This window comes from Necator americanus, chromosome III, assembly GCF_031761385.1.
Source record: "Necator americanus strain Aroian chromosome III, whole genome shotgun sequence".
Taxonomy (NCBI): domain Eukaryota; kingdom Metazoa; phylum Nematoda; class Chromadorea; order Rhabditida; family Ancylostomatidae; genus Necator; species Necator americanus.
The window spans coordinates 8887187-8913862 of NC_087373.1; the positions used below are offsets into that span (position 1 = coordinate 8887187).

General features: G+C 38.7%; 3 protein-coding genes across 5 annotated transcripts; 2 read left to right on the forward strand and 1 right to left on the reverse strand.

The window, feature by feature from the left end:
* Positions 1–5117: 5117 nt before the first annotated feature.
* On the forward strand, positions 5118–9478 carry RB195_009024 (uncharacterized protein; the record flags this gene model as incomplete). 2 transcript variants are annotated; one of them, XM_064195826.1, is made up of 7 exons in its annotated part: positions 5118–5190; positions 6215–6266; positions 6854–6974; positions 7381–7482; positions 8547–8630; positions 8716–8763; positions 9441–9452. In XM_064195826.1, the coding sequence occupies 7 exons, from the start codon at positions 5118–5120 to the stop codon at positions 9450–9452; spliced, it is 492 nt and encodes a 163-aa protein (XP_064046970.1). The 2 variants fall into 2 exon arrangements, with proteins under 2 accessions (XP_064046970.1, XP_064046971.1); XM_064195825.1 differs by lacking the exon at positions 5118–5190 and adding an exon at positions 6112–6133 and having other exon boundaries at positions 8547–8763; positions 9441–9478.
* Positions 9479–9554: 76 nt separating this feature from the next.
* RB195_009025 (uncharacterized protein) lies at positions 9555–14061 on the forward strand (the record flags this gene model as incomplete). Of its 2 annotated transcripts, none has more annotated exons than XM_064195827.1 (8): positions 9555–9655; positions 11735–11816; positions 12040–12109; positions 12417–12465; positions 12644–12764; positions 12876–12977; positions 13077–13323; positions 14018–14061. In XM_064195827.1, the coding sequence occupies 8 exons, from the start codon at positions 9555–9557 to the stop codon at positions 14059–14061; spliced, it is 816 nt and encodes a 271-aa protein (XP_064046972.1). The 2 variants fall into 2 exon arrangements, with proteins under 2 accessions (XP_064046972.1, XP_064046973.1); XM_064195828.1 differs by lacking the exons at positions 9555–9655; positions 11735–11816 and adding exons at positions 9851–9928; positions 11408–11425.
* A 2035-nt stretch (positions 14062–16096) lies between these two features.
* On the reverse strand, positions 16097–24474 carry RB195_009026 (uncharacterized protein; the record flags this gene model as incomplete). Its single annotated transcript, XM_064195829.1, has 20 exons — positions 16097–16168; positions 16869–17063; positions 17144–17281; positions 17367–17565; positions 17650–17741; positions 18197–18334; positions 18389–18515; positions 18795–18913; positions 19005–19175; positions 19302–19430; positions 19531–19645; positions 20088–20245; positions 20322–20490; positions 20549–20602; positions 21131–21237; positions 21647–21769; positions 21828–21890; positions 21987–22103; positions 22160–22251; positions 24435–24474. 20 exons carry the CDS (start codon positions 24472–24474, stop codon positions 16097–16099), a joined length of 2418 nt encoding a protein of 805 aa, XP_064046974.1.
* Positions 24475–26676: the final 2202 nt, after the last annotated feature.

Consider the following 26676-nt stretch of genomic DNA (forward strand, 5'->3'; position numbering starts at 1 on the left):
AACGCTATGACTTGTCTCAAAACTAACGTTATTATTCGAAATAAGAACCATTGCAGTTCACGCATCTTTGACAATGAGGCATATTTTTGCTTATTCTCTGAGCATAAAACTCCGAGTTTTTGTAGTCCATGAACTCCCGGAGGTCGTTTTCGACATCACCTAAGTTTTGGAAGATTTCACCTCCTAGGCAGATGTCCAGATGTTTGAAAAAGCGATAGCCGGTTGGTGAAGTTCGGGTGAATATGGTGGCTGAGAAAGTGTCTCGTAGCCTAACTTGTTCAACTTCAGTAGCCTCACCTTTGAAATGTGTGGTCAGGCATTGTCGTGTAGGGTTATTTCTTTTCACCAAACCTCGGCGAAAAGGTTAGAGTTTCCGGTCCATTTCGTCCGGTTCTCTGCAATACTTCTCTGCGGTGATGGTCTCGCCAGGTTTCATGAAGCTGCAGTGGATTACACCTGTAGTACATCACCACATAGTCACCACGGTCTTCTTTGGATTTGAAGGATCCATTTCTCATCGCTCGTAACAAAACAATCGAGAAATTGATCGTTCTTGTTGAGTAACAGAAGCGTTGAGCAGAAAAACGGCCGTTTCTTTGGGACTCGCTCAGTTCATGCGGCAACCAATTGTTCAACTTTTCACCTTTCCTATTTTTTCCAAATAGCATAGGGCAGTTGAATGGTCAACGCCTAGTTCTTGGACAACCTCTTGTGTTGTATCAAGCAGATCATTCTGATAATTGCCTTCAAGTGATCATCAGCTTCAGAAGGGTGGCGTGACATTCCTTACTTTCGACACTCAAATCGTCACGACGAAACTTCTGAAACCAACCCTATACCGTGGATGAGGCGCTGCTTTCCTCACCGCAAAGAGTGTTGATATTCCGAGCTGTCTCCGCTGCTAACTAGCTCTCCTTGAACTCGTTAAAGAAGATTTGGTGGAAATCTTCCCTGCACATGAAGATAAGACAGCGAAAAACGCGCACTATTTTCGCACCAATCGAGTAGATTTCGGGATCCGGCTTCGCTTTCGCTAGTCTCTCCCTAATCGTCGTGAAAAAAAGACGAGGGAAACGCCGATTTTTAACGGCGGTTTCAGTTTCAACGCGCCACCCTTGTGCACGCGCCGCAACCAAGTGCGAACGGTCGAAAATCAGTGATGTCTTCTCGTCAGCCAATCCAAGTAAAACCAATGAATAGGCTGCCAAGGGGACTGGAACTTGTGCATAGAGGTACTTTCTAACGTACCTCGTTATAACAAAGAGGTTTTCTCACGACGATCAAGGAGAATTGAACGGAACCACCTCAGATTCCTCAATCTACAACCCCTTCTCCAGCTTTTCTAGCGGACTTTACCCCCATCCCCATCCCATTCCCATTACGTCAGATTCGTGGTAGGCTGCCTTTAAGGCAAGATTTAAGTTTCAGGCAAAATGTATTAAATTTTCAACGCTTATCCTGGGCATCAGCAGGTAAAAAAAAACACTTCAGACGTGCCATGATCCTGTTTTTTGCCCGTTTATGCTCCCAGTCTACTAGAATCTTTTTAATGGCATCAAACGTGTGCCATGTCGGTCTCATCGCTTCGTCCAAATAATACTAGATATTTTAGGCTATCTTATTATTAGATATGACATTTGTTGCTCCAGTGTCAACCAAGCCTTTCATTCCTCCAAGGTCCATAAATGGGTACCAGACCAATCTGGGAGAATAAAAACACCGACTTAATTATCGGCTGGCAATCTCAAGTTGTTGTATAGGCCAACACGCTTTCCAAAACCCCAACGATTACGAATTCCAGTAAAACGCGTTGGTGCATCCTAAGTGGATTGATACGCCACTGACTTTACATTTTCATCTCTTTATTATTAGATATTTTAGGTTTAGATTTTAAAAAAATATTTGACAAAAATATAGTCGACGTAAAACGTGTTGTAAGATGTCGGAACAACCCATCTTTGATGAAAGCGTGCACTGAGCTCTCTAGACAACATGCGAAAAACTTCCCGATGTTTTTTTCCTTTTGTTTCTCATTATTTTTCTTCTTTTTTTTTTCTTTTAACAGTGCAGAACTACATAGTCTTATTGAATCCTTTTCCCATTAGTTTCATTGTTTATTCTGCTTCCGATAGGCTTTCAAGATTCCAGTTTGTGGAAATTTAAATTCTATCCTATTTTTTAGAGTTGTGCATGAACTCAATCCTCTTTTGCTGCAATCAGAATCATAATAAAATCTGAAAATCCGTATCCATAGTCTGAAAATCTTTTCTGATGTACATATCTAAGGAAAAATCTCATGAATGTAAAATGTCGCCTGGTTGGTTGGACTAGTACCTCGGATGCTCCTGATATTCCAAATTCTCGATTTACAAGCGATGTTTTGCGTCCTTGCTCTGAAATTTCTAAACTACGTATCGAACCGGATGTTCTACTGGAGATAGCATCATCCTAGACGCTATTAATCACCTTTTGTCAGATGCATATTTCATTTCTAGTCGACCAATTTTTCTAGGAATTCTTTTCCGATTGTACTTGCTTTTACAAAGCTCATCGAAAACGTTATCTTGTTAAGATTTTTTTTCGCTTTTTGCAGCGATCAGAGCGTGCTTCCTTTCATTTTTCATGTGTTTTCATAATCAGGGCGGAGAAACTGCAGTAAAAATTATGTTTAGCAGTGCAGATACGTAATAAACTTGGTTGCACATTTTTTTTACTGTGAATACCACTAACGTTGAGAATGTTGATTCTTGAAGAAAAAAAAATGATTTTTCTAGAGTTTACACAAGATCAGGAGATTTCGCCTAATTTTGCAGCTAAAAAGGAAATGTTTGAGATTATTACAAACTGCACATTGTCCGAATAGGAAATGTTCGAGAAAGTTCGAATTATTGATATCGATTCGTCCATCACTACGAAATGTAGGACTAACCGTTGCACATTTCCATTAATTCGCACTGCACTCTACCCACATATAAAGGCATGGGACCACTCCCAATGATTCTGGGACATGGTGAATCACGTGAGTTCGTTCTGAATTTTACGCAAGGTATCATAGAAGATGTTTCTTTTATTTTCCGCTGAATTAAGACCAAAGCGTTATTTTTTGATCTCTTGCATGCGACCTCCCGTGAACTGTCTTCTCTCTATATGTAGCAACACTATTTCATGACTGTCCTTTTTTCATTGGATTTCGTCTTTTCTTTCATACATGATTCATATAATTCATATAAGCATATATTCATATATTCATATAAGCAGGATTGCATACGCAGTTACGCACTGTCCCTCGCAACCTACATATTTTTTTTCAAAAAATTTTCATCTACTTATTCAACAATGCAATAAGAAACCCGAAACTTCACAGAAGTTTTTAACAACTACATAGTTTGTGGATTAGTGTCTCGGATCTCTGTATCGACTTTTCTCAACTTTATAATCTTACAAAAGAAGCAAAGATATCATTAACACCTGCATAGATTTTAAACATAACATTAATATACAGTATTCACAGAGATCAATCGTAGCTGTAAAGATATGTAGGGGAAAGCATTGACATAGTTGAGAAAATCAAGGCTTTATTCGAGACAACCAAGCATTACGACTTAACGTATAAATGTATAAATGTTTAAAGATGTTACGGTAAAACATTGTACGCCGCAGGGTAACCGCCGACACAAAATCACAACACCCTGTCGATATTTTCGTCTGTGTTTGTTTTTAGGGTCTAACAAACGGGAAAGTGCATTTATAGTGAGGATCTCGTGCGTTTTTTTTTTGTGTCAAAGTGCGCTTGTACTGTGTCTGAAAGACTCATAGCAACACAACCCGTACCAGGCGCTAGTCGTTTCCCTTGCATTCCACCACTAGCTGCTACTTTCTTTTGTTGCCTCTCATTTTTTTTAGCCAGGCAGTTCTGAAATTTTTCGCCTGGATTATCGTTTCTATGAACAAAATTTTCTACCCCTTAAAGGCAGTGTACTATGAATCTGACGTGGTCAGGGAATCCTCGGGAAAAGCTAGAGATGATGTTATAGATAGCGAGATCAGGGGAAGTTCTCCTCATCTCTTCTTGATCGTCGTAAGAAACGGTGTATGTAGGTACCACTTTGGTTAATACGAGAAACGTTAGAACGCTTCTCTTCGCACACGTTCCGGTCCTCAGCAGCCTACTCATTGGTTGCATTTGAATAGTCCAGTGAGAAGACATCGCTGATCTTCGACAGCTCGCACGAGGATGCGACGCGTACACAAGGGTGGTGCGTTGCAACTGAAGTCGTCTTTTAAAAACTTCCGTCTTCCACGCCGTTTCTTACGACGATCAGTGAAAGATGAGCGGAACCACACCTGATCCAATCCAGCAATCTACAACCCTAACCCTAGATTTTCCCGTGGATTCTTCCACCATGTCAGATTCGTGGTATGCTGCCGTCAGAAAACCGCAAATGTTGGAATGTCTTGATATCGATTGAAAACAACCGCGCCTCATACCTCACTCAGTCATTGATTCATCCACTAGGTATGACTCAGACCACATCCCCGTTGTTTCTCTTGTTTCCCTCGTTTCGCATTCGAATGTGGTCTGTTATCAGCTTAGATATGTACATTATATACATTATATTATCTGTTTACATTCTTTCTCTCGGTAAGGTCATCTTTCAAAGACACAATAATAATAGTAATAATAATAATAATCGGGCCATTCTATTTTAAATTTTGTTTCAGTAATACTCGCTACCTTGTTAACGCTTTAAAAATGTGTCTGCTTAAGCTCATAGTTTGAATCATCCTTTGAATAATTTTTTCGATAAATGCGTTTTTGGAAAACGTTATTCTGTTAGTTGGAACTAGAGAACTGCGCATACCGTACACAAAGCCACACTTAATTAAACTAAAGATTTTGTGTGTGTAATAGTGTGCTTGCGAGGTTTTTAGATGGAACTTCTAATTTGCCTGACGTTTCGGCTTTTTATGGCTCAAAGCTTTTGTGATAGCACTTTTAAATGTTGTTTCCAAGCTACGCACTTTCGCTTCCGTGAAATATCATAAATACGGTGTCTTCAAGTTCTTCGGTGCATTTTTTCAGGCATTTCGACCGGAAAGTGACGTATTGATTACATATGCTGCGAAACCAAATTCTACGTGCATCTTCTCCTTTCTTCACGTGCCCTTTAATCCAAGTGAAACAGTCATGTGAGTTCTTTTTTTTGTCCATTATCCTTAGCACTAATAAATTTCCGACATACTATCACCACTATCTCATAATCCTAGATGATTCTCCATGAATATTTCCGCTTCTGACTCTTTTTACCCTTGTTTATTGTCTGTTTTGCAGTTCTAATATACCCCTCTCGAATTTTTGTTCATGCGCTATAAGTCTAGAGATAAGAAAGAAGCCCATCAGGTTCCCGTTGGACGAGTTGTCGCACTTCCATTTTTCACAACCATGTTAACTGAAATTAGTTCATTGATGACCAATAAGCATAGCTACAAAACTACAAGCCTACAATTAAAGGCAACACTCCATGAATCTGAGGTGGTATGGATTCCAGGTGGAGTATTCGTATGCGGTATGGTAGATTATGGAAAGGGGTGTGATTCCGTCCATTTGTTCCTAATTGCCGTAAAAAAAAGATACGGCGCCGCACAGGGCTGGCGCGCTCCAGTCGTACTCCTTGTGGAAAAAAGTGCGCCAGAACGCCCGAAGCCGTATCGTCCGGGCCGTTTTTTACGGCAATTAGGAAGAAATGGACGGAATCGCTCTCCTCCCCATAATCTACTATCCCGTATACGAATACTCCACCTGAAATCCGTACCACCTCAGATTCGTGGAGTGATGCCTTTAAGGTATACATTCAGGGATGAGTACGAGTCCCACACGTCATGACATATTGAGCAATATATTTGTCTTCTTAGCACTACAAATACTAATTTAATGCATGGATTGTAGACTAAGTTGATCAAAAGGTCTGCAGTCATTGATCAAAAATTGTGATCAAAAATTTTTGATCATCGTGCTACCTCCTATTGCACTTTCAACGAATCCACAGCAAAAGCATAGATGATGGGACCGTTGGGGTGGAAGGCCAAGTTTTCTGCGTAGCCGTTTACGCGATGCTGTGCTATAACTCAGAAGGTTTCGATTTTACTGCATATGTCTACATCTGCTTAATGGATGTGATAAGATCAATTTCTGCTGTATACAGTATCGCTTCAGATTGTACTCATCAAAAAGCGACGAATGAGGAGCATCTTCCATCATTTTTAAGGTTTGGTCATTCATTTTTTAGTGAGAACTTCTGTTCCTATGCATACATGTACGCGGTCCGAACCAGCGTTTTCGTACCGCGGATTACTCTTTTTGGGACCACCCTACGCTACCGTGATGGTCCTGTTTTCGAAACCCATCCATCGCTGATCGAAGCAATAACCACAGCTAGGGGATCTTACATCAGACATCAAGTTAAATTTTGACTTAATGTTAATATGTGATTGATTTTAAATGATTGATTCTGAATTGATTTTAATATGTTTTTTATTTGACTGTATTTTCAAAAAGAATTTTCAGATTTTCAGCGAATCAGTCATAGTTATCTCTGCATTTGGATTTAACCTTGAGAACTGTTTGTGACGTCACTGTGTTGCTTTATATTCGTTTACTAGACTCTAGCAGTAAAAGTACACAGTAAAAGCACTAAGTGCAATTATTTGCTTATTATTTGTAATTTGTTTTATAATTTGCTAAGTGATTATTTGCGAAGATCAAAAAAAATTGCTGACTGAACCTCCCTAGCCGGATGTGTCACCAGAAAACATTAACGTTATTGAAATCACATCGTAGAAAAAGAATTTTCAGAAACGTTACCAAGGAAAGTCGCGACGAGTTCTTTGAAATTGTTCAGAATCGGAAAATTCCACGTCGTGAACTCAAAGAAAACGTCAAAAAATGGGCACAGAAACAGGAGAAATCTGTTCTGGTTAGCGAGACTTCGTAGATTCAGTGATAACTTTTCTCCTCTTTTTCCTTCACAACATCGTATAGCACCGGTGATTTTTCTTTCTTTCGAACGCTTTTTTTGCTTTTTTGCATCTCATGTTTTTCGTGAAAAAGTACCGGGAATGAGATTGAGAAAATCGCCTTTATTTCGTTGCAGTCTGCCATTTCACCGACATTCTCCTTGAAGTAAAAAAAAAAGTTTCAAAATCTGTGCGTTTTATATGATTTTCTTTCATAAATCAGTGCAAAATCTAAAAGTAATCAGGTAGAAACGAATTAAATGCTCGTAAATTCCAAGTGAGAGTCCGGATTTTGCGCTATACTAATACGCAATAAAATGATAGGTTAAGTAAGCGCATAGTACTGAACCTAGGAACTTTTTTCAGGAAGAGATGCACAAATTCGACGCCAGCCAACGAGCACGTTTCGCCGAAGTACACAAGAAAGTGAACTTAGTGATCAATCAACTTCCAAAAGCACATGAAGAGGTAAAAATGGTGTGATTTCTCAAAGAGACTTGATTAAAAATTGATAATCGTAGTTATCTACACTATGTGTTAAAATTTCACTGGATTTGATTGAATTTAGACAGAATACTGGATTTTTTTTAAATATTTTCAATCTCCTCCGTAGAAAAATACTATTAAATTACTATGTTGGAGCTTAAACAGAATGGTTTTCTACGTCGTCATTGCAAGCCACAGTTTAAACAGCTGTGACAGTTGTTAGTACAACGTGCGGTGAAATAAACGATATGGAAGAATACGGTGTTGTTCCTTCCGTGAAAATGGCTTGCGTAGAGTTCGAAAGAGACCTCAGAACTTCTGCAAATTCTGATTTGATTTCAAAAGCAAGCTCCTCACAGAGCAAAAGGCTTTCTTCATAAGTTCAGTATCGAGTAAACCGCTGGCAAGTGTGGTGTTAATGTTGAGTTGGGAAATTTTACATATTCATACCATAAATAAAAAGGATAAAGGATAAAGTCACTGGTGAATCAATCCACTCAGGATGCGCCAACGCGTTTTACTGGAATTCGTAATCGTTGAGGTTTTGGAACGCGTGTTGGCGTATACAATAGCTTGCAGGAGCCAGCCGATGATCAACTCAGTGTCCTTATTATCCCAGACAAGTCTCGTACCAATTTATCGACCCCGGAGGGATGGAAGGCTTGGTTTGCACTAGGGCGGTTTCGAACCCTCGACCGTGTGGCTACACGGACCTCTAACCGACTGCACCACACCCGCCCCATCCCATAAATGAAGCGGAATTCATTCTTCTTTTATTTCATTCGAAATTCAGATACACAAGAAATTACTCCATGTATTCTAGAACGTACTTTCGTTCGTTCTTTAAAAACTTCATCCACATTTCTGATATTTGTGATTTCAATGTCTTTTTTCCCTAATTCGCCTCTAAGCTTCGAATTTATGCTGCATTATTTTTGGGATGGCTGTTCAATCCATGTTTCTGTCATTGTCATCCTGAATGGAGTTCTCGGAATTAATCCCAATAGGGTTTTGAAGAAAAAAAATGTGAATCTCTGCAATTTTAGGTCCACAAAATTGTTACGAACGACTCTTTATCGAAGGAGGAAATGTTCGAGAAATTCCGGGCTATCGATGTTGATCCTGTAGTGGTAGCTACACTTTATGGCATTGTTGGAGCTTTTGCACAATCTAAGGAAAAATCTCACCACGGTTCATTCGTATACGAAGGTTTAGGACCACTTACGGTGTTGCTGGAAAGGATTAAGGAAGGCGACAATATGTGTGAGTTTTCTTCCCACATTCAATTAAAATATAGTGCGAGGATAATATACTGAGGGCAGATGAAAATAAGATTATATTACGGTGGTTCTACGCAACACAATTAATAAATATCAGTCGAAAACGATGGTATCGAACCGATTTTCGAAACTTTGAGCATTGTCAGACGCCTTTCAGCTTCAAACCGTACGGCTTATTTAGAATTCTGAGGTTATCGGTGCCTAACTTGTACTCGGACTTTCTAATCACTAAGGGAAGGAAATGATGATGGAATGGGAAGTTCACAATTTCAGAAAAAAAACATAGTTCAATTTCTAATATTTTTACCTAGACACTAATGGCTGTTTTAGATGAATTTTCAAAGATGGACAGTAATTATTGACATGTTCTAGGAAATATTTTTCTCCCCAAGCGTTCAATGATAAAGACCTCAATTTCTAGTTTCGGAGTTCTTTTTTTCAGTCTGTAATTCTTCAAAATTTTGCCAATTTACATTATGCTCCTAGTGCTCACAAATTTAGGGCAAGGTATTTTCAAAAACAAATTACTTTCATTACTATTATAAAGCTCGTATTTGCTTATTGATTATTTTGAATCATTCGTTCTAAACCATATCGAGGATGATATTGCTAACTTGTAAACAACACGATGATCATTCTTTTTATTTCTTTTTATTCCAGTGCCCAATGTAGCAGAGAAAAAGAAAAACACGAAATGATGCGTGGGCGACTACTTTGATGCATTTTCCAATGATTTGTGTGTGTGTGTGTGTGTGCTTTTTTTTGTTATACATAATGAATCTATTTAATAAAATTCTCGTGTTATTATGGCTCCGAATAAAGGCTTTTATGATATTTGGAAACGCTTGTGAAACAAATCGTGATATGGGCTACAGGTTTGTATCTACACATAGATGAAGGCCTTTTAAAATAGTGGTAAAATTGGCCTTCAAAGATAGAAACGAGATCTGTCGAAAAGCCGCGCATCATTACGGAGCACTATCATTATCATATGAAGTAATACTTATTCGTGAAAAAAAGAAATGAAATGGTTGTGCCCAGAGCAGAATGATCCCACTTTCCAGGAAAAGATGGTTAATGGCCTGGATTACAAATATGAACTTCCCTCTAACTGTCGCTTAAAGGCATCACCCCACGAATCTGAGGCGGTACGGATTTCAGGTGGAGTATTCGTATACGGGATAGTAGATTATGGGGAGAAGAGCGATTCCGTCCATTTCTTCCTAATTGCCGTAAAAAACGGCCCGGAAGATACGGCTTCAGGCGTTTTGGCGCACTATTTTCTACAGGGAGTTCGACTGGAGCGCGCCAGCCTTGTGCGGTACCGCATCTTGCGGGCCGTTTTTTTTACGGCAATTAGCATGAAATGGACGGAATCATCCACCTCTCCATAATCTACGATCCCGTATACGAATACTCCACCTGTAATCCATACCACCTCAGATTCGTGGGGTGAAATTTCACCTTACAACGCGCTACTCCTGCATACGCGCATGAGTAATTGAGCGAGTAAACGATAACCAAGAGGTTTTCTCAGCGGCCCATTCAAGTGAAACCAACGAATAGGCTGCTGAGGGAAGTGTGTGTACACCTACATTTTTCAAAATTGTATCTTAATAGAGTGGTCCCAACATCGTCAATTTCGTACGCTACCCTCGAAGGTATCAAGAAAGTGACGCAGTTGGGAAACTTGTGGGAAAATATAGACTTCGAAGTGTAGGTTACGAATACGAACGTGGCATAAAGGCAGCGTCCCACGAATTTGACGTGGTGCGCATCCCATGGCAAAATCGTAGGGTAGTAGATTGCTGATATCAGGCTCCACTCCTCTTTTCCTAACCTATAAAAAAAGCCATGAGAATCGTTTTATTTCCTACGAAGTACGTAAGAACTCCATGTACATGTTCCGATCCCCTCAGCAGCCCATTCATTAGTTTTACTTGAATAGGCTACTGAGAAGATATCATTGATCTTCGACTGCTCGGACGAGGAGCGTGTACCCCGTCAATGACGTTTTCTTCTGATGATTAGGGAAAGATGAGCGAAACAACTCTGGGTCCCGCAATCGCTGGATTCTTCCGAAATCTACGTTTTCATTGTGGATTCCGCACCACGTCAAAATCTTGATACACTGCTTTTAATTCACCTTATCGTCTTGAAATAAGGCATTTGGAATGGCGTTCGTTCCAATGAGGTAAGTTAGGGCGCGCTACCTTAGTGTACGCCTTCACTTACTATTGGTGGTTGAAAATCAGTGAAAACGCCTCACCAGGCCACTCATTGTTCCGGAACCGTTTTTTTTAGTGTTTTTTCGTCACTCCATGTTGTTGTTTGCGTTTTTTTTTCGCCCTTCCGTTATATGGTGAATTACTTTATGGTTTTTTGTTAAGGATATTGTTAGAGGTGTTCTGACGCTGCTCGACAGACGTTTTCTTTGTGATTCCTCTACTTCCTATCACTTTGTCGTTGTTTCTTTACACCGTTGTTTCTGTGTCCTTTCTAGAAAACGTTTTTTTTTCTAGGTTTTGCTGTTATCGGATCACCATACGGTGAGTCCGCGCTGTTGATAGGAAAGGTCCCAACTGGAAATGGGGCTCTCCTGAAAACAGTCCTTCCCTATCTTCTAGTTAGGATTGCTTGCTCAGGTTTGTTGAAAGTTACTTGGCAGAAATGGCCTATTATAGGTTTTTGCTAAGAACCAGAAGAGATTTTAAAAAATTGACCTTCCAATGAACATTTTGCCAGTAGCGATGATAGGGTCAACTCAGAGGGCATTGCCCTCCATTGGCAATAGGTATCACCTCAAACGGTGTATTCAGGGCACGATAATTAAGCGTTTGACCTCATTCTAAATGTATTTAGGTACAACAGCGGGCGTCTGACCAATTTGTCTTTCTTGTAACCTTACTTCATGCTAGGCACGCCATTTTGAAACAACCATTGTTATCTTCAAGGTATAACTCTGTATTAAGTGTTTCGAGAACTTTCACTGACTGTAGCCTTATCGGAATGATTAGCGCAAAATATTTCACACAGGTTCTAAAGGGCTTTAGTTCTCAGTTTAAAAACAGCTCCGATTTTTTTATGCTTGAATTAGGAAGAAGGAGGAGAGTAGCGGTTCCAGGACTATAATTTTCCTTCATTGGTTTTCTGGAACCCCCTTTCTATCCCCTTTCTCTTGATGTGCACACAAAGCTTCTTTACGATTGATTATATCAAACAACTTCATTCAATTCGGTTTATTTTTAAGTACTTTCAGATGTACGCATTAAAACTTCTTGTTGCAATCACTGTTCTTACATCAGGATTCGAATTCCACGAACATAAACGTGAGATTTTTCTGAGTATTTAAAAAAAAATAAATCCACTATTAATTTTTGTGGACTCATTGCACTGATAGGCGCAAAGAAACCAAATAAACGAAAATTATGCCTAAAGAACAATTCATTGTAGTTTTGGGAGAGCAAGAGGATCCAAAAGGGATAATCCTTTCACACTAACACAACACAACTAACAACATTTCGCATTAAGTCATTCCCTGGATAATGAATTAGAAATTCATGTATTGGAAAGGAAAAAATTTCAGAAGAAAGACCAGATTTAGAATAAAATGAAATGAATGAGTATGTTTTTCAGGTCACCTTCATTCTGGAATGCACATCAGAGAGCTTCCGTCATTTTTGAGGTTTGTTTATTCCTACTAGTAATGATGAGTAAGTTGTTGTTTTTGTTCGTTTGTTGTGTTCGTTTGTTATGTTTGTTTGCTATTCTGAAAAAAAAACAAATGAAAGAACTCAGCTACTTTTAGTAGTGTAATATTTCTCAGGACATTAGATTATTAATGACACCGAACAAATTTCCAGAAATGTTAGCAACGAGACTCGCAATGAATTTTTCGGAATTGTTCGTAATCGAACGATTCCACGACGAGAAATCAGAGAACGCGCAGAACAATGGGCACAGAAACAGGAGTACTCGGTTATGGTAAGTGGCTCTTCGTCTACATTTCAGCTATTGTTTCTATGAGAAAAATAGTAGTGTAACAATATTTTGTAATAATAATTTGTTAATCTAAAATAAAAAAGAGCATTCTAGGAAGAGTTCCACAAATTCGACGCCAATAGGACTGCACGGTTCACGGAGATCCACAAGAAAGTAGATGTTGTGATCAGTGAACTACCGAGTGCACATGAAGAGGTGGGAATGACGAAAGTTGTTTGTGAAAGTAGGAAAAAATGGAAAAGAAAAAAGGAGATCTATAATAAATAATAGGATTAAATAAATGTGACGTTTCAGGTTCACAAAATCCTCACAAATGATTCACTGTCCAGGGATCAAGTGATCGAGAAACTTCGAAATCTTAAGATTGATCCTGTCGTTGGAAGATCATTACGTGGTATAATGTTCGCGGTTGTTCATCCGCGAAAGCCAGGAAATGGGAAACATCATCACTTTCACAAGAATATTTCCAACTCGTTCATCTATGAAGGTTCTGGACCACTTTCTGCAGTGCTGGAACATGCGGGAAGAAGCGATGAAGCGAGTAAGTTGTTGATCTACGTATAGCTAATACTACGGGAAGGGAAGCGACAGACCAGGACATAGAACAGAAAAAGCGGACCCAACTTTTTATTCTTTGACCGCTGGTAGACGCCAGCAATCCATATAAACATATATTTACATTTCTTTCTTATTAAAAAAAGTCGTGGAAAAGTTGCGAATTTCTTGGGAAATCCTTCATGTTCTAGCTGAAGGCAGTAGTAATACATGAATTCATTGTAGATCCCAAGTCCGAAGTCTTTTTATCATAGAACCAGAAAAATAAAAAAAAAACAAACAAAAAATGAACACTTGTTACTATTTCATCGTTTATAACATTGAAAATTGATTATTTAGAGGAGATTTAAGTGAAACGTGGAGTCGTTTTTTGTGATGTAATATAAATTTGACCTATTAGAAACATTTCTGTACTATTTCTTTCTGAATTTTAAGTTTGATCCTAAGCGACGAGGTTTTCTTTTTTTCTTTTTATTTTTTACAAAAAATTCTTCCAACTTTTATTGCCCATGATTTTATCGAGAAGAGAATGTAAAATCCAGTCGTACCTATTTGGAGTTCATTCATTTTTTATGCTTGCGAAAAAAGACGAATTCATATAAACGTTTCAAATATGTGTAAAGGTTAACATTAGGTCTGATGTTTTTAGCGTATAACATTAAATTCCTTTTCTAATTTAGTACCGATTGGGGCAGAGGATCAGGAACAACCGGACTTCGCTTAGAACGTCAGCACAGCAACGCCATAAGCTTTCATTGTATTCATGTTTCATTTCTTATTTATTCCTTTTTTATGTCTGTTTTGTATTAAATAGCGGGAATAAACTCGGTTTGAATAAATTCTGTTATTGAAGTTTATTGAAGTGAAACGTGAAGGACTCTCCTATCCAGGTAGAATAGGCAGATCATCATCAACCACCTCATACCTGTCTTAAAAGCACCTAACTTTTGCATCTTAGGTTTTCCCGTGAAAAGACAGAAGGTTTCAGTTTAATCGTTAGTTTGTAAATATCCAGTAGAAATATAGAACACCTCGTACAAGGGTACTAAGTTCAGGAACACCACACTGACTAATTCATTTGACGAAACAACTTCTTACGTCCGTTTGGTGGAATAAAAAAACACGTAGCATAGGAGAAACATAAACGTAAAAAGGAGTAAAAGGTTACTTCGCCAGGCAAACTGACTAGTTTTTTGTTTTGATGTCTAATTTGTGGAAGTGTAGAATCAAATTAATGTACAATACGAAAATGTCACTTATGTGATATCCTCCTAAGGATTTAGAAAAACTAATTTGTGTTCTATACGCAATGATCACTTATATGCGAACGCTTCCAGCGCAACAGCCAGGTAAAATATTATACGGTCAAACCGGTAAAATATTTGACATCTGACCAAGACCAACACCTTTTTTTCAGAGTAAAAAGTGAAAACTCTAAATTATCTCTATCACGGCTCCTCAGTGAATGGAGAGAAAACGACGCTTGCTACGATTTATTCGTAGTTGAAATTTCTATCCAGAAACGGAGGGCATATCAGGGACACCCGTCTGTAAACCTCTGCACTTAGAAACATCGACGCACCATCATCGCATCGTTGCACTATTCCTTCTTTTTTCATCGTTTTAATGCTGATAATTGAATTAAAGGATGCAGAGTAACAGGAAATTCTGAAAAAAAAAGAGAAAACAGGATCCTAACTACAGATCGTACACAAGAAGAAAAACCAACCACATTTTATACTGATCGCTTGTATAATATAATGTAAATAAATCCATTTTTATTAAATTCTGCGATCGTTATAAAGCTCAACAACGCCTTAAACACTTGTTGAATATATTGTAGAAAATACATCTGGGTGCGGGTCATGGGGTATTCCACGCCCTACGTCGACGACCAGTGTGCACTAATCCTTCTAAAGAGAAGGTGAATTAACACTAACAGATTATTGTACAAACATAAAAGAGCAACAACTAAAACGAACAACAACATAAGGAGCTGTGCCAACCCTTTGAGAAAATAGCTAGTTGTGTTTATACCTCCAAGGAAGGAATCATTTCCAAAAAAACATAAACACAACAGCAACGACGAACTCACGAGTAACCGGATTAATGATCAACGATAAGAGAACTGTTCATAATAGGTAGGGGAAGTATTCGGTCGCAGCGCACAGCGTTGTAAAACCAGAAACGATTAGATAGGAAGGAATATTTCGGAAAGAGAATAAAATAGAAAACACTGCCGCTAGTCGTTTCTGACTTTACCTTCGGTATTTATAGTCTATGCTAAACTTTGATTAACTCTGACAAAAGAAGTGTGAAAAAGACAATTTCGCATCTAAAACGCAGCTTATACTGACAAGTGACTGACAAATAGAAACAAAAACTAAACTGCGCAATCGTATAATACAGCCTGTAGATAAAAAAAAACGAACAGGTAAAAAAAAACAATATGTATTTTTACTGTTTAAAACAATACACCTGAAAATAAATAGAAGGAGACCAGATTGGAGATATGAACGGGCGCAGACTGATCGATGGGAAAACCTCATACTCTACAATATTCGTGAAAGGATCATAAAATGGGACAGAACAATACTAAGGGTACGGGTACGATAGGGGAGATATAAGAGCGAAACGTTGGCAAAGCAGCATGAAACACGTATTAGTATGATCTAGCGATTACTAAGGCAAAGTACAAATGAAGAGAAATCAGCGTAATCATTAAGAAGTAATTCATCGTCAAAGCCTTTCATTGTTCACTAGTCCTCTGAATCGATGAGAAGAGCGAATTTGTTATTGTTCAATGTTTTTCCTCCTTTCGAAGTCTCTTTCTGCAAAAACATATCAAACATCGTCGTGGCCAAGAAATGTGGTAAATTCTAAGAAAGAAGAAAGCTTACGAATATTGTGGCAAGGATAGTAAGAGTGAGAGTGATCCCAAGAAGGAAACTAAAGAAGTTCACTATTTCCCATTATAACAACTTATCCTATTACATGTTTATTGGCTTTTCAAATCGTGGGTTTCTAATTTTCACCAATGTATCATCATCAGTTATTTGAACTTCATGAACTACTAGGAAATTTTCGAAATATTATCAAAATAGATATCTTTGCCCGTTTGACATGACGGTAAAATGAACAAAAAAGACTTATCAACGGCAACCAAGTGGAAAAAGACCTAGAATTAAAACTAAGATAAACTAAAAAGAATGTCGAACAAGTGTCAAATAAATCTCATCCAAACAGTAGAGTCGACATTGAGGTAAAAAAAAAATTGAGTGGAAAAATCCACTGGTGGCTAAAAAACGAGATAGTCGAGTCACTTTCGTGGAACCCTCATAACTCTTCTAGTAAAACTGATATATATATATATATATATATATATATATAAAAATTGGCAGACAATCAGACACTGAGTCTAGTTAGTGACAATCTAGTGGGCGCATTTGAGTCGACTATTATTAACGAAAGTGATTATTTCCCAGACAAAGCCAGAGGATTGGAATAGTTTCTGTAGGAAAAGAAAAAAACCTTATTAGTCTTCTTCTTCTCCTTCTTTTTGTCTTGAACCGAGGTTGAAGACGATGATGTTGTTGGAGCGACTACCGAGGAAGGTGTCTTTGCGTTTTCTTTCTTTGCGGGAGCAGTTGTTGGCTTATCTTCATTCTTCTCTGGTTTCTCGGGTCGATCTACTCGTTCTAACCGTTCTTCAGAGGTCTTTAATGACTAAAACAAATAACCGATTTAACTGAATCCCTAATCTTTCCACGAATTGAAAAGGCAGCAAGTAAAAAAGAAATTCATGCCTCTTTTCGAAGCTCCATGTCAGACGCATCTTCCTCACGAGACGTTCGTGGAGTCCTATCCTTGCGAAAGCCGCCTCGGTTTTTCCGTAGAGTCCCTGTCCTGCTTCCACGCAACGACGCATGCGAGCCATGATGTTCCTAGAGGATGGCAAAAGAAATGTATATAAGGAACGATGCAAAATGAAGAATCAAAACGTATTTAGTCAATTAATTGTATTCGCACTTTACGCTCGGCTCGATCCGGCCTCTCCTCAGTAGACAGTTTTTGCTCGATGGATTCATTTTCTAGCTCAACAGGTTTATTACCGCCACTAGGGATCGTTGCAGGCTTCTCCACTCCAGAAAAACTACTTCGCCTATCGTTAGGTCCACCACCACGATGATAGCCGCGTCCACTACGACCACCCCGGCCACCTCGACCTCTGAAAAAATAAAACTTCAATCTCACCTTCATAGTAGTGCAGGAATCATATCTAAATATCTCAGAGAGGTAACAATTAATTTACCTTTGTGGTGCAACAGCATCTCGGATCTCACCGATTGTGGCGCTTTTCTGAAGAGGTGCAGCAGCACACTTGCTACGGTACACAATGCGTTGCTAAAAAAGGACTATCATATGGTTAAAAGCATCACCCCAGGTGGTACGGGTTTCGGGCGGATAATGGCTATACTAAATCATAGATTGTGGGGCAGAGGTTCATTTCGTTCATCTCTCCCTGTATCAGTGTAAGCTTGTGCCTCGCCCCGCCTGCGATTCATCCGAATTGGTTTTCAACGAAGCGTAGGCGAGGGCGAGGGGCAATGGTTGCGCATTGCAACAGAAGCCGTCGTAAGAACTAGCGTTCCGGGGTCGCCCGTTTACACTAATACAGGAAGAGATGAACGGAATCACCCTCTTTCCCACAATCTACGACTCGCATAGGCATTACCCGCCTGAACATCCCATCATTACCACCCCAGATTCGTGGAATGATGCATTTAAGTAAGGAAGAGAATAGAAAGGCTTAAATTCTTAACTAAGACTAAAATATAAAAGGAAGATTACGGCAGTACCTTTCCAGCTGGACGTGGCAACGTCTCAGTCCCACTGCTACTCATCGAGTCATTGGGACGACGGCGATCAGAAACTGAGTTGCGTCTCATAGTTGGTGGCAGTGCATCTCCTGATGAAACGACCGCTGAAGATGTATTCTGAAAACCTCTCTATATAATCCTGAGGGGAAACAAACATAGAATATACCAAACCTCGTTCGTTGTTTCCTGTGACTTCTCCGATTCATTTGTAATAGAAGTTTGTAATGGGGCTTTCGCGTGCACAGGATCGAGTGGTGGGCTTGCGTCCGTAGCATCGGCTGACTCACGGCGCATGATTCTTCAAAATATCCTCCATTATTGAAGTGAAATCATGAAAACGAACTAGCACTTGATTTGCAAACAGATGAAACCAGAAAGAACTAAAGAACAGTGAAAGGACATCGCAGACGCACTTAATGAGACCCGAGAAAAGCTATCAAAATGAAACAAAAAAAAAGTATGAAGAATAAAAAACATTGACAAGCCTAGAGTCCCAATGTGTAAGGAAAGGTTTGTAATGAAAAGAATACAAGTAGTGGAGTAATGATAATTAAGAGATATTAATATGTGTAATCACCTGTAGCCTCCCGGTGCAACACCGCCATCGTATCTCTGCTGTGGATGATACTGACCAGTATTTGGATGGGGTTGTTGAGAATGTTGTTGTATATTGTGGGATGTTTGGTACGGAACGTACTGAAGTAAAAAAAAATTGAGAAAAGAATATCTCAGATACAATTAAAGGAACCTCTCGAGTTCAGAGAAATGTTATTAGAATTAAACAAACCGGGGCATGAGGAGGAAGACCTTGTCGCGATGGTGCGTGATGATACTGATGATGCGTGTTATGGTGTGCAACGTGACCATGATGGGCGGCGTATTGGTGAGGATGATGGATTGGTGGGGGATTATCATTATGTTCAGCCGCAGCAGCCAGACGTGCTGCTTCTGCTTCCTCCTGAGAAAGATGCAGTCACCAAAGAACAGTAACAACCAAGATTATCTGTTAACGTTTTTAAAAAACCAAAAAAATGCAAAGGATACATTTTTTTAAAAATCAACAAAACACAAAACTAAACCGTACCTTGTATTTCTGCTCCTCTAGCAGCCGTTCTCTTTCTTGCTTCGCTTCTATTTCTCGAAGTCGTTCTGAAGTATCGACTGGCTTAGCTTCACCAAATATGTCTTTATTGGTGAGCTTCTTCGGAACTACCTTAAAAAATCAAACAAAAGAATTGAGCAATCAACTCAAAGCAAGAAAATACACAATAAAGACTAACTAAACAAGTAAGATAAGATACGGCAAGACTTACTCTTGCAGGCTGGTTATCTACATCTTCAGTGCTCGTACTCAACCGAGATGATGTTCTAGACAGTTCCATTCTACGTCTTTCAGCATCAAACGCCGTAGACTCCGTGCGAGAGCGTCTACAAAAACGAACTATCATTTGCATCGAAAAATCATGATAGAAACATCATGATCTCGCTGATACAGGCACGAATTTCGGAAAGATAAAAGTTACACGACTGTTCAATCAGTACGAAATACACATTTTATAGTTTTCCTTGTTTGCTGCTGAGAACATAAGTAATCTCTGCTTTGCACAAGGCCAATTGTTTATATAACGAGACAAAACTCCAACAAATGTTTTTGTAAAACACGCAGAAGTTTTCATTAAAAATTTTCAGTATAATATAAACGATTTCATTTGCTGTGAAACGTTTAATGAGACCTTCCAGACGGCAATAGATTGTTACTGTACATTTGGTTTGTTGAAATTTTCACCTTTGCAATAGTAAAAAAAGCGATTAAGATAACGACTGTGCGAAGAAATGAAAAAACAAAAAAAAATAAATGTTATGAACTCACGCAATAGGCGCTGGCTTGTCTCTTTCGTCATGATGGTAGCTGTCGCTTCGCTGTAATTCTTGGCTTCCATAGTAATTTCCTCGTCCTCCGCTGTAGCCGCCACGTCCTTGCACACCGCGTGGTCGAGGCGGATAACCGCCACCATTGTACTGATGATTCTGCAAAGTTCAAATGGTTAATAAAAACGAAATACCAAATGCAAAGCTGAAAAAGGATGAGCAGAGCTAAACACACATAATATGGGCCACCACCCCGATAAGGTTGGCTTCCCGAAACGTAACGTCCCATGTTGTTGTATTCGTCGTAGGCGTTGAAGTACTTTCCCCGAGGGAACGTTCCACCCATAGGACCGCGATACTGATTACTGTTGCGATAGTCGTTCGAGGAGTTGAAAGAACGATTTCTGAAGTATTCCAAAATTACTCCGAGAGCAGTATGGGAGAACCTGCCAAATAACTTACCCCCTGTCGTAATTCCTTGCATCGTTACTGTAAAGACTAGACTGGCTATTGTACCTAAAAAAGATAGTGATAAGTGGAATTACGAGGATAGATAATGCGCGTAGCTTCTGAAAGAAATAAATTGTGATAAGCATAAAAAAGTTATTGAAGAAGTTTCTCATCTAAACAGTTTAACAAACGGCTCCAACTTGAGATAGTTAGACAAACGCATTTGTAGATCAAGATTAAAAGAACACACGAAAGAGGAACTAAGAGATACGTTCTATGGTGATGGGAAAAAAAATGATCAAAACTAACTTTTTCTCAAGTTCTACTTGAGAAATGCATAGATTTTTGGGCGAATATCATCAGTGCCCTAAACCAAAGAGGAAACTCGGTCAGGGTATCTATGGGTTTTTAACGAACTGCTATTATGCAAAATTTAAAAAATTAAAACTCTATTCATAAAAAGCCAGTAGCGCTACGAATAATACCTTTAAAAAAGTCTGGCGACAAGAAAGAGATTATATGAACATATGACCACAACTAGATTTGCTACGGAGCACAGAAATAATTAGGAATTCAGAGAGAAAATTCACTGACCTGCTGCTTTCGCGGCTGTAAGGAGGTGGCTCGTGGCTGTACTGGCGATTTTGAAAGTCATGCTGAATTGGTCTTTCGCGAACTCTATCTTCTCGAATCTCGTATACCTGAAAAAATGCTAAATGAATTTGTTTTGAACAGGATGTATGCCTATTATGGAAAATAAATAGCGCAACACAAATCTTTGAATATACGTTGCAATATTCAGGAACAGAAAAGATATCATAATCTTTAATTGTGTCTCAAATTAGTGCAAATGTTTCTTTTCGAACTGCACTGTTTCATGCATGCAAAAAAAAAGCACTTGGAAAAGTTCACCACAGTTGTTACAAGGCGAATGTGAATAACGAGAAATAAGAATGAACAATGATAACATATGTGCGCATATACTAAAGTAAATAAAGAGAAACATCAACCTGTAAAACACATTGGGAACCAAAAATTTCAAAGGAAACATATGAAATAAAGAAGCAATAAGAAATAATGAACCATAGAGAATGGAAGATTCATACTTACTCTCAGAGTTCGACCTCTGAATTGTTGTCCATCAAGTTCTTTCGCACGCTTCAGTCCTTCGATTGTGAATAAGTCAATTCTTGCTGCACACCGACGATCGGGTAAAAATGCGATGTCGCGTACCTCAAACGTAAACGTTACGATGAGTAACCAACAACTTAGGTCAGTTATAGCAACTTACAATGCTATCACCACCAAAATGGTAGAAAAGTTCCTCGTTTGTGCAGGCGGGCAAATTTGTTACCTTAAAACTATGATTCATCTAAATGAGCAATGAAAACATTCACATAATATTTCATTAATATTAGAATGAATCTGATAGTCCCACAATTATGCATACCTGGACTGCAAAATACTGTTGTTCCGGCTGCTTTCGAACTGCAGCGTCGTTTTCCTCTACACTTTGTTCCTGTGTTTCAACATCTTCTTTTTTTTCGCTTTGAGGCAAAGTTTGAACCTGATTAACTATCGTTCATCATATGTACATCTTCCTCTAAATTTTGAGCAAAATACCTGCTCTTCGGCCATGATTTCGGCCCAGGCACCCATGGCGCCCATATCCATATCGCTCATCGAAGGTGGATTCGAAAACGCTACCTCAGCACCTGCAATTACTCAGGAAAAATGCTGATAATAAACTATTTCCTGATAGAAACAATCAGCTGTTTCTATCAAGCTCAATAAGTTCATTCCTCCAAATTACTTCTACCTTTTTACTGAATCGAAAATTCCCTAACTAGAATGAACCGTAAAGGAAGCGCATCACGAAGCTAATGATCTCGGGCTCCCTGTGCAGAAATACAGAGTTCGAGGTGTAGATCACGGTATAAGTTTGGCCCCGCTCAATTTCCTTAGTCGTCCTGAAAAACGGCGCTTGCTCCCACGAGGTACGTGAAAACGCATCATCCCAGTGCACTTACAGCATCCACGAGCGAGCCGTAGAAAGTCAATGTGCTTTCCTCAATAGATTTCAAAAGAAATCAATGAATGGGCTGCAGAGGGAAATTGGGATGTGCGCAGGAGTCTAACGTACCTCGCAGGAACTAGTGCAGTTCCCGCGCCATATTTTTCAGGACGGTTAGGGGGAACTGAGCACAGCTGCGCTCGTACCCGAGAACTACACACTGAACTCTATATCTGCCCACATTAAACATAGTCACCTTCCTGATACGGTGCCTTTAAGTCATTCATCTCGAATGTCATTGTCAAACGCTTACCACCATCAAGTTTTTATTATCGCTCTGTAGAAGGGTTATGCTGCCCGCGAGGCTGTGAACTCTGCGAGCAGACTTAGTACTTCAAAAAAAAAAAAAAAAAAAAACAACGATGAGGATCTTACAGGTACAACGACATTCCTTTGAAATATCCTATTAAAAACTGATGTTATATATCCCAAAGAAATATAAAAAAAAAGATACAATTTTATTTATGATGGCATCATCAGAAACATAAATCATTGGTGAAAGCATTGGAGAGAAACAGTAGCGTAGTGTTACGAATTCCACAGGAGAGATCCTCCCCCATGTGGAATTCGCAACACTACACTACTTTTCACATTTATTCACCACAAACCATTCATATTGATTGTGTACTATTAACAATAGTGTTTTTAATTGAAAACCACTGCTCGGCGTGCGCAACAGTTATAAATACTCATTATCAAGGCTTTTTTTCTGGCATTCGCATTCTGTTCACGCAACAGCCAGAACTCAAAATGTTACAGAAGTAGAATATAGGAAATTATTATACGTTTCTGTATTTTGCAGACTACGTAGTGAACAAGCAGGAAAATTTTCTCGCACAATTATTATGTGTTATTTTACTTCGAACTATTTGCAATTTTGTGAATCGACTTAGTAATAAAATAAAGCGAAGAGACTCAAAGTGGACTTGGTGTTTCTTGAAATAACGTGAAATGCTGTGTTAGCAATGTTTCAACTAAAAAAGAAAACGGTTTCATTTCGTTGCGTAGAAGCCTCGTGTTTCAGCCCACAATCCCAGAATCAGATTGTGTGCAAGATTTGAGTCAATTTGCGCCACAATACTTCTCGAAATGCTTGTCTAGAAGAGCGGCGATACTTCTTCGTGAGTTTACACAACTGGTGGTCCAATCAACTAAATCCCGTGATGGAATTTTGTTTCAATGCCTATACTAGGTCCATTTTTGGAAACCTTAGTTATTTTTACTTACTCAATTAGAGAACCTGTTTCCTTTCGCTTTTTCAGCATGTGAAGAGTGTTGTGCACGCCAATTTTGAACTGAATTAACTTCTATAACCTGTCTGGAACTTTCAAGCAACTACTGCAGACTGCTGAAAAACACGTCGGCTGTACGTGTGAGTGAGCGAGCTCCTCCTTTCGCCTTTTTTTTGCAGGGCTGCATGGGTCTTGAGACGCTCGCAAAAGGGTATAAAATCCTCTGTTCTAAGCGCAGCACTGATGAACAGCCCAAAGCGACTGAATCCTAGAGTTATTTGAGCCTAGAGGGCATTTATTCCTCCCTGTTATTCTTCTTATTCATTTGAACTACTCTTTGAAAACATGGAAGTTCATGATAACTTGAACACAAACGTTACATGATCTGCTTCTAGCGCTCAGGTACATGATACCTGAGCGCTAGAAGCAGATCATGATAAAATAACCTAAAACGTTAACAAACAGTTCGATCAGAAACGCTTTTGCATGAATACACCTATATAAAAAGCTAGTTCATAAAGAAAAAGAGAATAGTCAAGGTTATTAATTAAAGAAGAATGCTCTCAATGAAAGGAATAACTTTAAGCCAAACCTCCTCCACCTCCAGAGTCTGATGGATTATTCACAGACATGATCGTGAATCGTCAACAGCTTGAAATCGTCTGTAATCAAGAAGCCATTACTAATAAGACATATAATATAACAAACTACAACAATACAGCGAATAAACAGAATGAAATGAAAATGCCATTTTGAAAATGCAATGGTAGGAAAATGTGGCGTCTGTAAACATACTCTTCAACTAACGAAACATAGGAAAAATGTAAAAAAAAAAGGCACCGTAGAAGGAATAAGAAGATGGAACGAACCGGTAGCCGCTCGGCTGAGCACTAATATTCCAAATGACCAAAATGAATGATACACTTAAGCAAATACGATAACGTTATTAACTTTATGATCATTTTTGTAAACACAGAGATTTATTATCATCATCTGTACGAGAAGAACAGAGCATAAAGAAAACAAAAATAAATCTCCATCAGGTTATGAGCCATCTGAAAAACACAGATAATGATGTGTAACAGAATAAAGCGGCCAAAACCACCAAAAAACAAAACCACTGACACAAATTCATTCATCATGTTGTTCATCAGAAAGCGATGAGCAAAAACGCGTGCACCAGTGATTCATTGATGAAGTGTAGTTAGAAAATTTCCAGAAAGGAAAGCAATGAAGCTTATTTTCAGCTGTGAAGCGATTATTTTGAAAGCGTGTGATAAATTTATACTCGTATATATTACGGAGAATCGGTTGACACGGATTCGAAATGACCATGTCGATGATCGGGAACAAAAGTGAAGGAATCGACGCCAAATAACATTTGAAGATCAATGAGAGAATCAATGAGATCAATGGACATAAGCTCAATATTTTAGCGTAAAATCAACAAAAGATCACAATTTAAAAGTGTTTTGAAGAAAAACTCAGCAATTTAAAATCGATTAGATCAATTTAAATCTCGACTTGAAAGTAAACCTTAAAAAAACTTCCAATATTTAGAATGGGCATTACAGATCTCACAATTATTTAGAATAAAATATTTAGAAAAGCTATTTTCAGTAAGAAAAGAAATTATATGGCTCCTCGTAAACGTCAATTCCTTCGCTAACTTCTGATAAATGTCAGATCATAATGAGTGCAGTAGTAGCCACTCAGCAAACAGGACCCTCGCTGCACATGCATAATTTTAGAAATGACGGCACACTCCAAAAATATGTATATTTAGTTTTTCATTTATATTGGACAACATCATCTATGCCAACATAAAAAAGGGTTGCATTAGGGAGAAAGTCAACCACTGGATCAAGAAAGACTAATTCATGTATCTATAAGAAAACAAACTTACTGCAAACAAGCTGTTAGGTTCCTTCCTTATTTCGATCAGAATAAAATTCTGTAGAAGCATGACAATGGCAGAGGAGTCGGATATGTTAGAAATAAGTGCGTGAATCACAAATGGCGGAACAACTAATTCAAAAAGAAAAATTAGTTTCTCACTGATTGTGACAGTTGTTTGCTATCACAAAGGATAATGCTGCAAAGCAACGCTCGTTCAAATGATGACACGTTTAGAAGAAAAGTTACTCTAAAAAAAGAGTAAAAAAGTGAAAAGTAAAACATTATGATAAACAGATGATGCAAAGAATGAAACAGTGGGAGGTGATAGCTGGTACATGAATTGAACGAGCTTATTGGGTTGGAGTAAATTGAATACAGGAACACAATGAAATTCCACTGTTTCTGCAGAGCAGAATAAACTAAGCAGACCCACAGAAGCTGATTATACATTATAATCAACTTGAGAGTTCAAACATATTTAAATCTCTAGAATTAATCCTTCTCTAGAATAGGAGATACTCTTTTCACTGCCTGGCTGCTTATTTGTGTCGCATCACCAAAAATGCTCGTATCTGAGCTTCTGTAACGATTCCAATTGATAGGCAGCTTAAAACAATCGGTTACCCCATGATGGGGTCTCACTGAAAAGTTAAAATGCAACCGAAACGTTTAGAAAAAGAGAAAAAAATAATAAACAGATGAAAAAAATGATTGGTAACACGTAACTGAATTCATAGTGAACGAGTTGACAGCGCAAGCGTGCAAGTGCGTGAGTGAAAGTTTTTGTTAGTTCGGATCTGATTGAAGATCGATACGCACGGATCGCGGCCACACTCTTTAGATTTGTTTGAATCAATCCTGATGGAATGTGGATCTTTCGGGAAGCTGTTTTGACAGGATTTTGTTTTCATAACAAAAGATTCGGCAATGAAGGA